This window comes from Plectropomus leopardus, chromosome 16 (assembly GCF_008729295.1).
Source record: "Plectropomus leopardus isolate mb chromosome 16, YSFRI_Pleo_2.0, whole genome shotgun sequence".
NCBI classification, from domain to species: domain Eukaryota; kingdom Metazoa; phylum Chordata; class Actinopteri; order Perciformes; family Serranidae; genus Plectropomus; species Plectropomus leopardus.
Genome location: NC_056478.1, coordinates 5,073,363 through 5,089,623, shown reverse-complemented (window position 1 = coordinate 5,089,623; position 16,261 = coordinate 5,073,363). Strand labels below are relative to the sequence as shown.

At 38.6% G+C, this 16,261-nt stretch overlaps 1 protein-coding gene across 1 annotated transcript in view; it reads right to left on the bottom strand.

Moving 5' to 3' along the window:
- Positions 1–16,261, bottom strand: part of LOC121955489 (1-phosphatidylinositol 4,5-bisphosphate phosphodiesterase beta-1) — a 168,812-nt gene that overhangs the window by 28,026 nt on the left and 124,525 nt on the right. Inside the window, 15 exon segments of the mRNA XM_042503476.1 lie at positions 798–879; positions 882–1,016; positions 1,964–2,017; positions 2,319–2,457; positions 6,439–6,554; positions 6,653–6,757; positions 7,751–7,850; positions 8,237–8,401; positions 8,519–8,673; positions 8,826–8,950; positions 10,072–10,156; positions 10,304–10,400; positions 11,090–11,160; positions 11,605–11,691; positions 12,742–12,916. Of these exon segments, the coding sequence (XP_042359410.1) occupies positions 798–879; positions 882–1,016; positions 1,964–2,017; positions 2,319–2,457; positions 6,439–6,554; positions 6,653–6,757; positions 7,751–7,850; positions 8,237–8,401; positions 8,519–8,673; positions 8,826–8,950; positions 10,072–10,156; positions 10,304–10,400; positions 11,090–11,160; positions 11,605–11,691; positions 12,742–12,916 (1,691 nt within the window).

Genomic DNA, 16,261 nt, shown 5'->3' with positions numbered 1-16,261 from the left:
TTTGATGGACTCCTGAGGGGCCGGTTCAAGTCCCCGAGGCTCGGAGGAAGCCTTTTCCACTCATTCTTATTCCACACACAGCTCAGCCTTGCTTTTCTTTCTCGAGAGGCGATTTCTGCCCTTCACTGTTTGTTTTGGAGCAACACAATATGCAAAAGTGGAGTTTATTATGGGTTTAAAAATGCATGATGTATTGTGTATTTTTGTAGATGAAAGATTGAAAGAAAGGATTGGAGAGGGAAAAGAAAGTTCTTATACCATCACTGTATATATATGCTTTTCAAGAGGAACTCTGAGTTATTTTTCAGTGTGCTGTATTATTATTATTATTTTTTAATTCTATTTTTATTGGTTTATGTGAACTTAGAAAAAAAAATACACAACCAATGAACATGATGACCTTTCAATCATGTAGAAAGAAAATAAATAAACAGATAAATAAGGAGAGAAATTAAATAAAAAGATAGGGAAATAATGTACCGCATCTATTATTATTTTAGATAGTATTTTTACTCCATTTTCCAGAATGACTTTCAACTAAAACAGAGACTAAGAAAATAGAAATACTTTCTGTTTTCATACAAAATATTGTTAAAATGTTAACTGCTGACTGTAGCTTTGTTTGAATAACATAACTGTGTGTACATTTGGCCTGTTGGTTGAAAAATGAACGCCTGTTTTTTCCTCGTTGTGTTGATGTCTTTATAGTGGATTTCGTTTTGGTGCAGATAAACGGAGAGAAAAGGGGCAGACTTTAACTGGGACAGTTTGAAGAGGAGAAGAGGAGGGCTACCTACCTTTTCTTACCGTCTCGTTTGTGGCTCTTCTGCAGGGCAGAGCGCCGCCGCTGGTGCTGGCTCTGCAGCTCGGACACACGGCCGTGTGCTCCTTGATCAGCTCGCTGGTCTTGCGATGGTGTTTCCGAACCAGCTCCTTCATCTCCTTGTACTGTTTCCTCTGCTCTCGGACAAAACCCTTCTGCTGCTTCAACTCCTCCAACGTCTGAGCCTCGAATTCTAAAGGCAGGACCAACAGAAAAAGGTGACGCACAGGACATGCTGTAAAAACCTAGTTTAACTGGAAAAAATGCAAATGAGTTTTTATTTATATTTTGGATATGCAGCACATAAACATGCATGACGTTGCTGCTAAGCAACTGCTTGGCTGCTGAGATTATCAGCAGTTTTAGAAGTTGCATTGGAGCAACTTATATAACAACACCGTTATCACATTATATCTAAAGACAGTTATGAGCACTGTTTTTCTAACACATACAGTATGAACTATGTTACAGGATACTGTCATTTTTTTCTTGTGAATTTCCTAAACCACTACGATTTTTGTATGGATAAACATACATTTCTAAGAAAAAAAATAAATAAACAAAAGATATTCGTGCAATACCAGCTCATGATGAAACTAGGGCTGCACTATAAGAGGAAACAATATTCGATATTGTTATTGAATATCGCAACAATATTACTTGTGATAAATAAACAGAAACTAAAGTGTACTCAGTTCTACTTTCAGTTTACTGCTAAAATACAATGAATTACTTGCTGAATTAATAAAGTGAAAGGAAATTATTTCCATTTTCATGAAACAAGTGCAACATCTAACACAAAAGAACACAAAAGGCACCAACTACAAATTACATTGAAAAAATAGGTTTTCTACTGATTCATTAAGCCTTTCAAACTTTGAAAAAAATCTGAGTGCAATATTGCAGTCTTCTGTGATGATGAATTTATTAAAAAAAATGAAACCATTACTGAAAATATTTTGGGTGATGGTAGCTCTAATTAGTAAGTCTAAAAATACCTTTATCTTGGAAACGTAACTACAAAAATATATTATTAAGTCATAAATCATTCACATATAAACAAAGTAAATTAATGAAAAATCAATTTACTCAATATTCTTGCAAGTGCTCAAGGAGGAAGTTTAGGAACAAAAACCTTACCAGTGAGGACACTCTGAATGATGTCTTCAGTCTTCACTGATGGTTTTAATGAGCCTGGAAACCATAAACAAAGTCACATGCTAATTTGCCAGTAAAAATATTACAATAAAAAGTATATAGGTTAACATATTTTCAGTTGTTGATCACAGGACATTAGCAACTAAACTATCGATGTATGATCTTGATTTAATAAAAGAAGATCGTTGGCAACATTTCACACAAATTCAAAATTACAGGGTTTGCATATCTACTGAAGCAAACTTCATACTGTATTTTCTTGTCTAAGAACTTCAGGTGACATTTTAGTTATGAAAATATGATGATGGGATTTGGAGGCTGCTTGTTTATACAGTACCTGCAGACTGGGGCTGATGGCCAACCAGTGAAGGGGGTTTCGGGGCGATTATGGGTGTGTGGCTCAGTCCGTTCTCTGCAGGTAACGTCGCCCTCTGGTCCACCTTAGATTCTGAGGGGGCGTCACTTCCTGCCTCCACCTGTCAATCACATGAAAGATTGCCTGAGCTTCTAACATGTGAAGTACAGCAAAACTAACAGGCATTTATTTACCTTGTCAGTGTTTGTAAGTGGGGGTACAGAGTTATTTACAAAATCAGATATTGTAAAATTTGTCACAAATACCACAAAAATTTCTCTGGTGCCTTCACAATTGTTTCAATAAAATAATAATAATAATAATAATAATAATGTTATTATTACTAGAACTTTTATCCTATACCACATTCAGTAACAGAGTTTACAAAGTGCTTTGACAATCAAAGCAAAAGCAGAAATAGGATATTTACAGACAGCCAAACAGTCTTACTGAACACGAGTGAAACAAAACCTGGGAAGGATTAAATTAGGACAAGAGGACAAATAATGCAAGATACAAGACACATAATGTCAATATACAACAATAATAAAAAGTAATAAAAAAAATTAAAATAATACTAAGTACAAATAATAAAAACTACTAAATAAATATAAAATAATACTAAGTACAAATAATAAAAAAATACTAAATAAATATAAAATAATACTAACTAAAATAATAAAAAAAAAAATACTAAATAAAAATAATTAAAATCATAACAACAAAATAACAAAAATACCAAAAAACCCCAAAGCAATAAAAGCAATGAAAGCACAAATAAAAGGAAATAAAATGAATAAAACATAAATGAAATAAGTAAAATAAATCAATTAAAAGACGACGTGACGGCAAGTCTAAAAGTGGGTTTTAAGAAATTATTTAAAAGAAGTCACTGATTCATCGAGCCTGATCTCTTAAGGAGGGTCGTTCCAAAGTCAAGGGGCCCTGATGGCAAAACCACAGTCACCTTTAGATTTAAGCCTCAACCAATTCCAACAAAATTCACTGAAAGTCTCCTTCTGTGTCACAAAGCCTCCAAAATCCTATTACATTGCTGAAAATACAATCACAAACGATTTTTTTTGAGGAACAAAAACCTCCAGGAGTTGTGATATCTGTGCTCAGAAGTCTTTTGTTGTACCTGAGTCCTGCAGGACAGTCTGTAGACATAGCTTTGGTAACCCACTCTGAACATTACTTCCTGTGCAGCAGATCTTAATTTCCCCTCCCTTCCTCTGAATCTCACGCTATACGTCTTATCTCTAAAATGTGTGTTACAATCCAGATCGTCTCCCTTCTCCTTTCCCCGCTCTCTCTACGTTTATCTCCACACGCTGCGCTCTGCCTTTCCATGCTCCACCACTTTCGGTGACTGTTGCCATGGCCACAGCATGAAGCAGCGCTCCGTCGGCCGTCCTCGTGGGTAATCATATCAGCTGCAAATCAGATAGAAGAACCCCCCCAGGAGCAACCCTTCTTTCCAGTCCCCTCTTGTTATAACCCGAGATAACCCCGTGTCCTTCCTCTCCTCTCACATATCAGCCCTTTTCCTGCTCCCTGTTGCACTGCGCCCACATTAATCCTTCGCTACCTGCGCTCTCTATCAAGCGCATTCAAAACGACACCGTTAACAAAGATTGCTGCTGCTTTACTCTCTGTGCAGCACTTACACGGTTACCGTTCTCCTGCTATTGCTATAATGTTGATGGACCATCAGTGTGAAAAGTTCACAGTGAAATCTTCCCTCTGATATGTCACTGAGAACAAAGCAGAAGGTCACGCAGACAGGACTTGTTAAAACTTTCTGAGCTTCTTGGCATTTAGGTTACAAACTGCAGTCTGTGCTGAAGTTAAAGGTCACTGGCAACTCTGGTTTGATGTCATGTTGTTGGCTCATATCATGTGTTTGGGGGAATCAAATCATATATTCAGATATTCACCAGGTTTGTTAGAGTGTGCTTTCAGTGTGAGGAGTAGTTTGGAGATTCTTGGTGCACAGGACAGGGTTAGAGATAAAGGGGGAGTTTGGTATTTTTTTAACAATGACCCTATTTTCCTGTGTTTTTGTGTGTAAGTGACTAATGAGATACAGCTCGCAAAATCAGTGACTGTTTCAAACTCACTTTTACAGACTTGCTTTTATGTGATGTCACCTTTATTTATTTATTCATTCAGTGATTCATTTTTTATCTCGCTTCCTCTATTCATTTTGCTGCTCTTACTCTATTTATCCGTATCCTTGTTTTGTCCTGTTTTTACCATCTTTTCATGTTTTAATTTATCTTCTTGTTCATCTTTTTCTTATTCATCTGTTTTTATCTTCTTATCTTTGTTTTATCCCAGCTGATGTGATGTCGTTCTAAAATGATCTCTTATATTATTTATTAATCTATTTATCTATTTTTTTAAGATATATTTTTTGTGCTTTTTCAATGCCTTTATTTGAAATTTGGAAAATATAGCATAAAAAGAGGAGAGAAGGAAGGGATGACATGCAGCAAAGGGCCAAAGCCGGACTCGTACCCGCGGCCGCTGCAGCGAGGACACAGCCTCTGTACATGGGGTGCCTGCTCTACCAACTGAGGCATCAAGCACCCCATTTCTTATATAATTTTTATCTTATCTTACTGTTTATTCTTATATTTTTTCAAACTTTGTTCATTTAGCACTCTAACTGCCTCTCAAGATCTGCCGGTTTTCTAACTTTGATTCCTTTTATTTGCTTTATTCTTGTTGACCTTTTATGTTCACATTTTTTCTGGCCTTGTCTGACTTTTCTGGACCTTTCTCTGTCTGGCACGTTTGTTGATGTTTATTTTTTTATGCTCTGAATTCCTGCCTTTACTTTGTCTGTCAAAGCACTTTGTAAACAACTGCTATTTAAAGGTGCTGTATAAATAAAGTTATTATTATTAATGAGAACAACAATTTTTTGTCCAGTATTGAGCGAGACAGCGAGTCAGGCTTCAACGTAACCACTTGGGGTATGTTCACACTGTGAATGACCGTCCACCAAAAGTGTTTGTTTTTGCCACTGACATGTTCAGATTGTTGTTTTAAGTGTCAAACAACATTATGGAAAGGATCCATATGGAGACAGACCTTTTTAATAAGGGTACGATTCTTTTAACTCAAGCAGAAACAACCCTGAAATCACTATTGTCAAATCAACCAGACTCCATTTAAACAGCTCCAAAGGTGATATACAGAAAGCCTTTGCTGGAAATGGGGTCTAGTAAACAGATTTGTAGAACAGTGTGTTGATTTTTGACATCTTGCATCTACACACTCCCTACAAACATTTAACACCTGAAAGTATGAAAGTACACAGAGTAACAATGACAGAGGAAACCAAGAATCAGAGCCTGCAGATGGATGCTGGAGGAGTTTTGATGAAATGCAGCAATTATCCAGCTACAGCTGTGGCTGCAGTGCAGTTTATCACAGTGCAACTAAGAATGAAAAATGGCCCAAACAAAAGCCTGTTGATAACATCTGTGGGGATCTGGGCTGGAAACAAGCCGTGGTTCATAATCCATCCTTTCACTACAGAACAAAGCTGCTGGCGGAGGGTTCGGCTTTAAAATGCGGTGATATTTTTTATGATTATTTTTATCACAGTGTGCAATTATCCATGTGTAATTGGTGTAAATACTTTTTTTTAATTGTTGAGTTTCCGTTTTGTTTATATTGTTCTTTTCGCTTTATTTATCTCGTACAAACCTCACTTTGATATCCCTTTGCTGCTGTAATAATGCAAATTTTCCCATTGAGGGACTAACAAAGGACTATCTTATCTTATTAAAAATCTCCTCATGCAGCTTCTGTCTACATTTCATCTTAATGCTGCAGAGAGGGAACTCCACTCTGTCTCCATCTTCTCTTTCTTTCCACCATCTGTTTTAAATTTCTAAAGCAGTTAGTTCCTGACGATGAGGCGGGTGGCCAGCTGGCCGAGGGAGCGCTCATCACAATCAGCAACTGATCAGTGGAACAAAGCTTTACACACAAAAACAATAGTGAGCACACACACATGCGGTGTCCTGCATGTGTGATGGAGAGAAGAGAGCGCGCTCGCGCACACACACACACACACACACACCTCTTTGTCGCCCTCCTCCTCTCCTCCCTCCTCCAGCGTGAGTGCAGCCAGCTGATTGGCTCTCTGCTCCATCAGGTTGACGTAGCGGATGGGATTGGACAAGGCTTCTATGACGTCTGAGGAACAGGAAGAAAACAGAGCAGATATTTTTTCATACTGAACATAACTCTTGACATTTCATTTTTGGTTTTTTTAATATAATCACTGGACTTACCTGCGAATGTGTCTGGTACGTAGTCCTTTACTTCTACGTACACAAACAGAGCCGGCAGAGTCAGAGACTGGTTCTTCTCGTTCCTTAGACTGATGTAGTGATAGCCTGCAGAGTCACACTGACGGTCAGTCACTTCACACGTAACAATTCAACCCACATCAGTGCAGCAAAGCATCCAGATAATCAAACACACGTCAGGAAAAACACAGCTTGTAAAAAACATTTACACAAATTCTACATGTAATTGTTTCTGCACTTCCTCTGCCCTCTTCCTAATGTTTCCATGGTTTCTAATGGTGTATTTTTAAAATGTAAGTGCTTATATGCTTTTGCTTTTTCATATTTTCTCTATTCTCAACCTGGTGAAGAAAAGTGGAATTAAAGGAATACTTCATCCTCCGCATGACAGTTTGCATATCAATTACTCACCCCATCTTACATTGAATTTGTGCAGAAAAATTAGTTTTCTCGCATGCCTCCGCGGGGAACAAAGAATGAATAGGGGTCAAGTTTAACAACAGCAAAACTACATCGAAAAATCAGTGTACAAACTCTCAGCCCACTCCTTAAGTATAATCCAAGTCTCGTTTTTCCACTCGTGTGTTTGGTACTTCCCAAACAGCCTTTTCTGATGGGGAACTGAACAAAAACTGAATCTTTGCTATGCTCTCTTCAAAGCAAGGCTCCATTGACAAAAACTGAAGTTTTATGTCGCTGAACACAGGATCTGCTGGTATACTGCTGCCTCCATCTGTTTGTTTGTTTGTGTTATTGTGTGACTTTGGTAAATCCAAACTAACGCTTTAAAACAACTAAGTCACACAGGAACCCAAACTAACTGATCGAGGCAGTATATAGTTTTACTGTTGTTAAATCCTTGTTGTTGACTCTTACGACTTCAATTTATCAATAATTTTCTCTATTCTTCCTTCACTTAGGCATGTGAGAAAAACAAAGTTTTCTTTGCAAATTCAACGTAACACGAGGTGAGTAACTGATATATAAGACCATTTGGGCAGAAAAGTGTAGTCATCACATTGAAATGAGTTTTTAGATAATCGGCTACAGTAAGAGCTGTGTTGAACAAATCTTCGTCACCTGGACGGATGGCTGAAACAGGAATGATGCGATGGCCGATGAACTTCCCTCCTTCTTCAAACACGGCTATCCTTAATGATGCAAGTGTGGGCAAAACAACCTGGAGAAAATGTATAAAATGTACTTATTTTTACATGAAAATTACACCACTATATTGCTGTTTTGCTACATTTTCCTGTGGAAATATTTCATGTTTTTTATTCCATGTGATTCCATTGCTTAAACCTTTTAGTTGCTACCTTGTGCAATTATAAATGTAAGTCCATATACCGTGTATGCCTGTTCATTTCCAGAATTGTGTTTGTTTCAGTACCCTAAGTGAGCTCACAAAATCAAAAGACATTGATACAATTTCTTATTGAAAGCGCCTCAAATTTGATTTCATGCTTTAGGACATAGAGTCACGATGAATTTGTGTTTGCAGCAAATTTGTTCTCTGCATTATGGAAAGATATACTGAAAGCTAAAGAAAAAAAAAATTCTGACCTTCTTGAAGACAATGGCCTCCTCTTCCCAGACCGGGTTGATGGCGTTGCCTTGAGACGTCTTGGTCTTGAACGCTTTTCTCTTGGTATCCACCGGTAAACCAAACATGTCGATCTCCACGTACGTGCCTACTTTCTTATCTGACAGGAACTGGCCTGAGATGATCTGGACGGACAGAACAGGAAAAAAACAAGAAAGCAAGAGAGAGAAAAATGATCAAACACACTGCAACAGCATAGAAAAACACAAAAAGACAACACAAACATACACACACACACACACCTTCACAGACAGTGTGTTGGCTACAATCCCGTCCACTGTGCTCTCAGTGAAAGGGTCAAAGTGTTTGTCCGGCCGCCGCATAAACTCCGGTTTGAGCCTGTAGCCACATTTCCCGTTGTACTCATACATGCCCAAATTCAACTGCATGGACAAATCTGTGGAGTGATGACAGAATAACATGAGTTTACTTTAATATCATTTATTTTAATTATCCAGCATTTAAAACATGAAGACAAAATGTGAAGGAATAAGGCATTTACACTATTTAAAATTCTAAATTAAAATGTCTTTCATTATCCTCGCTCACCGATGGTTTGGAAGTTGAGAGCCACCAGCTGACAGCCGGCGTTCCAGAAGAGCTGAGGGTTGTAGTTGGATGAATCCACTCGGGTGCCTTTAGGGTAAATCCTGCTCAGCTGCAGTTTGTTGTATCTGAACAGACGCGGTTAAGGACAATGCTGCAACGCCTGCATTAGAAAATACAACTGGTACTGTTAATACTACCACTAATGCTCACTACTAACTACTGCTACAACTGTACTACTGAGGGGAGAAGAGCGAAGACTTATTTCAGGTAATACTGAACCCAACCATCATTTCATGTGTGCATGAAGCTGCATATATATGTATTAAATGTTTTAACACCTGTATGGTGTAAAAAGACATTAGAAAAAGCATAAATCAGGAATAGCAAATGATTTATTTACATAATATAAGTGCCTCAGAATAACTGCTGAATGCTGACAAAACTTTGTTTCCATTTAAATTCAAAGAAAATTACAGCTAAATTCAAACAGTGTCACAGTTTACAAGTCTCCCTGTCTTTAACATTTCAGAAGACGGGCACGTAATAATTAATTTATTTCTTTCTGAAAGTGAGGCTGAATATTTTGGGACACTACAGTGTAAAAGAGTAACTTTATTTAATATTTATTGAAGAAAAAATCATCATATTAGGCAAAATCCTTTTTGTCTCAAATCAAATATTACAGTATAACCAACAGGAGACCATGTATACTGTGAGAAGTGGTTTTGGAGACATTTGACATCAAAAGAGTTAAAAATTACTGATAATGTTTTTAGTATCTCTTTTTAGAGTTGCACTTTGTAGACCGTCTCTCTGCATACATCAACGCAAAACTCTATGTATATCATTATTAAGTCATTATTACTTTTTTTGAAAGAGTTTTGGGGGTCGTTTTTTGCATTAAATGACAGGACAGCTGAAGATTGACAGGAAAGATTGTCGAGAGAGAAAGAGGGGGGTGACTTTTAGCACAGAGCCACATGTTGGAATCAAACCCGGCTGCTGCCTGGGACTCATGGAGACGCACGCTCTACCAGGTGAGCTGGAGGTCGCTCCATCTCATCATTTCTTTTATTAACAAGATGATTCCACATGAGTGAAGTGAAGAAGAGCAGATGACCATGAGGAATGTAATGAGATGTGATGCAGTTTTAGCACTGCAGCCACAGCTCGGAGAACAGAATACAAATCAGATTCAAAGATTGTGATTTAAATTAGGGAAAAAAGTAAAACTGAAAAAGGATACTCCACAAACTCCACAGGAGATTTGGTCAGTTGCTCCAACGCTTTGGTCTCTACGAAGGACGACATCTGGTAGCTGCGATTGATCTCTGCGGGCAGATGCATATAAAAAAGACATCATTACTACAGAGCTGATGTGTGGAGTCGACATTTATTTTTTAAGGGTTTTTATCCAATACTTAGCTTGTTCAGTAAGTTAATTTGCATGTAAATGCCTTCAGCTATGTCTTACTCACTTTTGGAAGCCTCAAAGCTGTTAAACTTGACTGGCTGGATGTAGATGACCAGGTTGGACATTTCCTCTGTGGCAAAAGCCTCACTGCCTGCTGTGCCCTGTGTACGGAAACACATACACAAATACAAAAGTCTAAATATAATGCAGCACGAAGCTTTAAAAGTATACAGGGATCCCACATATTTTCACAGACAACATTTTCAAAAATTATTTTTGACTTTTTAAGGACCCATAATAAAACTTTTGATGATTTATTCTAATTCCATAACTTTCCAGACCTGTAAAAAAAGCTTGATAAATTACATGACTTTTGGGTCTACTATGCAGAAATTTCCAGTTGCTATTTGTAAACAATAAACCAGCAAAAGCCAAGTCAACCTAAGATTCAGTCTTGTTCGTTATATTTATGCATTTTTTCTGTGCAGTGTCTCTGCAGATAGAAATACCAACACTCACTTATAGTGAGTCATAAGTGTTGATTGAGAGGCATTACTTCTGTATAAGTGCATATAGACTTTTTTGGAAAATCCTCCAGAGTATACCTGCAACAAAAGATTTTTTATAATCCTTGAAAACAACGAGAAGGATGTGTCATGACAAAATAATCTCTGAAGACCTATTATTCAGGATTTTGGAGACACATGAAAAGAAATAAAAAGCATTATTATATATGTACACTAGAGGGCAGCATCAGCACATAACAAGCAAATAGTAATGCTGTATAGATCTGCATTATTACTATTTTTGTATTAGTTTTTGAACTGAATGACATTTATAAGATACACACCTCATCCATTGAGCCTTTTTTACAGTCATCATCATCGTCATCTTCATCTTCACTTTCTGCCTCCACCTCACCTGAAATATGAGTCACAAGTATGGTCACAGATAAACACCATAAATGAAGCTAAACGAACCAAAGCTAAACGTGTGCAAACTGAAATGACATTTCCACATGTTTATGCTAAATGTTATGCAGACTGGTTTGAAATCTAATTAATTATAATAAAACTAGTTTTAATGTGGGATCAGTTGAATCTATTACATCGACAGAAGGGACACAAATAACCTCACACTGACAGCTCCAAACCCCGGAGCTCGTAGTGACTGAGGAAATTAATTTTAATATTGTTCTGGTCGAGCTGACCCATCCTCTGCGCCCACATAATGAGAAATCTTCTAAAGATTTCCCACCAAATCTGAGGTCACACTGACTGAGGAAATTAATTTGAGCGGCGTGATGGTCGAGCTCTGCTAAAGCTTCCCCGCAGAGTCTGAGGTTGTGTTTTGTGCATGACTCACCAATAGACTTTCTGCCCTGTGGCCTCAGGCTGAGCTCGGCACCCTCCGAAGGCTGCGAGGAATCTGCCATCTCCTCTTTGGTCGAACCTGTGTGGAAAAAAACCAAAATCATCAGCAGTAATTAACAGCTTGGAAAAATCTGATGTATATTGAAAGGCTCTTCAGGAAATTTAGAAAGACATTTGGGATGTACTTTGTGGAGAAAACTACCCTCACAGCTTTCCCCAAATAATATCCCACTTAATTTTATCTATTTTAATATTTCCCAGGATATGATAATATTTCTAAATATTTTTATTTATTTTTTTTGAAGAACCACAGATGTCACTGTGCCCCACCTTACAAAACCAATTTCTCCTTTTATTTAAGAGTCAAACACTTGTGCTGCCTTTTGTCGTACATCAGGGGGCAGTGTGTGTTAGTGTAAGCATGAAGCTGCAGCTCAGCTTCCACAGAGACCTAAAGGTGATGGATTGCAAAGTCTATCGCAAGTTACAACTGAATGATACCCTTTATGTACAAACATAAATAAATACTGGGAAATGTAGAGTGCAAAAAAAGGATATGCAAACACAGACACACACACACACACACACACACACACACACACACACACACACAAACACACACACACACACACACACACACACACACACACACACACACACACACACTAGAAGAACACGTGCAGTGTAGCCAACTCCAATGCAGATATTAAAGATTCAGAAAAACTAAAATCAGAGAGCAGCTGTGAAAATATAAAACACCATAAATTCAGACATATAAAAGTTCCACAGGCAGTTATACACACACAGCGGCATGCACACACACAACACACTGACAGCCACTACTGGCCCGTGTTTAAGACGCCCCAGTGACTAGCAGTGTATACGCCTGACAGGGAGTGTATGCACCAGCCAATAATACCTTCAGCTGATGGAGAGGGCCATGAAAATGATGAATGATAAACAATAGCTCTGTTTCGCTCCAGAGATTCAGTTTCTGGACGGCGTAGAGGTGCTGGTCCATATTACAGATGGACCCCGACGGTCAGGCTACATTTTACATCTGAAACATCATAGCTCAATGGTCCCAGTGTGACTTGATGTTTGCAGGATGTGACTGTGTGTGCCGTACCTGCGCTGGGGGAGGAGGGCTCACACACGCTGGAAGAATCGCTGTAGGTGTTGGAAACCTGCTCCGACAGTTTCTTCTTGGTGCTCCCGTCTGTCTTGTGGTGTTTCTTCTTGTTCTTCACCAAGATCTTCCCCATCAGCTCCATCGGGCTCGGCAACGGCACGCCGGACTCCAGCTGAACGGGAGGAAGAAGGAACACAGAGGTCATAAAAATGATAAGATCACGTAAAACTAGAGTTACTGCCGAGCAGCTGTACGCTTCCACGAACCAGTCAAGTTGCATTTACAGTTAACATTCGTGTCTGAGCATACAGTAAAAAATGTATACAATCAGCACCGTTTCAAGGTGGATACCAAAGATTAATGTCACCAATTCAGCATCTGACCGAATGTCTCCCCTCCTGAGTTATGACATTGAAAAATGCCCAGAATTTTTTGTCTGCCGAACATTGCACAGTAAAGTCGACATTTGACCATTTGGATATAAAATGTCCTTACTTCATTTATTTCTCTTATTAGACTCGTGTGACATTTTGTCACAATTTGTGTATGAATTCTTGCTTCCTGCCACAAACAGTTATGTGAGGTCACAGTAACTTTGACCCTTGACCTTCAACCACCAAATCCTAATCAGTTCATCCTTGAGTTCAAGGGGATGTTTGTGCCAGTTTTGAGGAAATTACCTCAAGCCCTTCTGGAGATATTACATGAGAATGAAAGCCCGTTCTCATTTGAAACTCGACAAGTAGCCCTGCTCTGTCAGTGCTTTTATCATAAGAGCGTGTCGCCAAAAGGCACCTTTCGTGTGCACATGGAATGACACCCAACGGGTGGCCGGACGGCACCTGCTGCATCAGCCCTATATGCGCAGAAGTGACGTCACATGAGACAGAAACTGTTACGTGCCAGTCGGCATCAGGATGCAACGCTGCCAGTAATGATGCAATATAAAGAGCCCAAGACAGCAGGAGGGGAGGTGGATGGATCTCAATAACCTGGACTTTGTTTTGGGAGTCTGGTGTTTCCTCTTGACTGAATGTGATGTTTTTTTCTCCACCTCAGCTTATTTGTGTCTTTGTTGCCTGAGCCTAACCACCCACGCTGTTGTTGCACATATTGTTACCTAGACACAATCATGTGCCAAATCATCCCACCATGTGCATTTGTTGACATCTTGTTAGCGGCACACCGGAGCGTAAACAAAAAAGGATACCTAACTCATGACATGTGGACTCGGAAAGCCAAAGCTGCAATATTTTATGAGTTGGGATGCGAATGTGTTTTACAAACGGATGAAAAGTCACCTTTACTTGATCGAACCGAATAGGTTCATTGCTGAGTCGAAGTGAACATTTGCTCCAAATCATTTTTTTTTTTAAAGTTGCTCTTGAGAAATCACACTCAAAAGAATGAGACAGATGAGGTCACAGTGATTTTGACCTTAAACCACCAAAATTAGTTTGTACCAAATTTGATGAAATTCCCTGAAGGTGTTTTGAGATATCACATTCAGAGAATAGGACGTCTGTAGAGATGTGCAGACAGAAGAACAGACTGAAAACATAACGCTTCAGGATAAGATGATTGCAGCCACAGAGGCATGAAAAGAAAGATGAAAACACAAGTTCATGAGAGAGGTTTTTACAGAATGAAGTAATACTCAGTTGAATGGACGCACAATCGGTTAGAGGAAACTGTTTCCGCAAGAGAAAATTCTGAAAACAAATACTTTCAAGTTCCAAAATGTTCCTTTGTGGCTAAGGAATGTGCCATTACAGCCATATTTTACAGTTTGGAGACAAATTAGCTCATTACAGGAAGAAAACACTGACGCTGTTTACTGGAGTGAGTAATTCAAAATGTAGATTTATGGCAGTTTTAGAAAACAAAATCTTGCTCAAAATTCACCATGGAAGAATCTGCTTAGCTGAGCTTGTTAGTGACCGTGAGGATGGGCACGGAGCATTACACACTCTGTTGATGTAACAGCTCCAAAGTTTACACTTTCAACACTAAAATCAGCTTCCTGGGGGGAAACTGAGCGTTAAACACAAATATTCTCCCCCTCAAGGGAGCTGGCTGGAAGTAGGAAGATCTCTGATTTATTTATGGGGTACACTGCTTTTGGATCACAGTGTTTAGGGATATTAATAATGCATTATGGAGGAAGTCAGCAGTGATGTTGAATAAACTCGCATACACTCACAACCCGCAGAGTTTACAACTTATCAGCTATAAACATAACCAAACTTTAAAGGTTTCCTACTTTTACTTTCTTTAAAGAGCAGGGAAACCGTGATTCATACACCAATCTTAAGCCAAGAATTTCCATCCACTAGCCCACTTTCTCAGCTGCCACACGCGTCCATCTACATGTTTTTACTGTTGTTGTTGGGAAGTGATACACTAATGATCAGACGTCCTGTTTGCCTTGGCTTCACTCAAACAATGCCACTTACATGGAACCAGTGCAGCCCTGGATGTGACACACCACGTGTCCATGAAAGCCATGAAATGAAACTACAATTACTACAAAAAAAAGGTGAAAACATTGTTCCAGTAGTTTCTAGGACTATAAACTCTGCTTCTTAGCACTTTCAAGCCTGAACATTTGGCTGGTGGTAGAGAGCAACTTAGTACATTTACTCAAGTACTGTACTTAAAGGTATATTATGCAGGTTTTCAAAAAAAATTAACAAACAAAAAACAACATATGGACTGATACAAAACTAATTCCTCTCAATAATCACGTACGAGCCACAATGTGTTTCAGGTGTCTGTGAAACCTCAGTTTCTGGCCGCCATCGGTACGTTATCAGGTCATTGAACTTCAAAGCTTTACATGTACCTCTTGCAAGATTTTCCATTACGAGACCTGTTTTAGAAAAGGTGGAATAGACTTTTACATTTGGAAGTACTGCCTGTTTATATTCTTGTTTGTATAACTGCAAGAGAGCTGTAGCCTTTGATAAAAGGTTTATCATCTTAAATTAGTTTAAAGCTGTTTTCCTGCTATAGGTCATCAGTATTGATGGATACTGAATATTGCTACTTATGTTAAACATTTTCACATTTTCCAAAGGTAAAATCGGTTTTGAACATGCTCTTGGAATATGAAAACCAATGGACAATGACAAATTAATAGCGGTCGAGTAGGGACAGGGGAAAAGTTTTTTTAACATGCTGTTCTAGATACTGTACATATGTGTGTGTAGATGGTGTAGATGTTTGTCAGAGTTGGTTTTGATGTATCAGTTTACTTTTTTTGTTAAAAAGGACAATAACTACTGTTAACAAAGTTGTTTTCCTGCTAGCCCCTATAGCTCCAAAAACTTCTGCTCGCTCTTCTGCCCACACGATCTTCAGTCCTGCCTGCTTCCTAAATGTGCGAGTGCATTTCGCCTCGCCAGTTCTGTTCTGTCTGCAGCTTTAAACTAAGCCTCGACAAAACTGAGCAAACTGCACATAAAATAGCTTTATTTCTCAACATATTTCTTCAACGGTTATAATGAAACAGTCT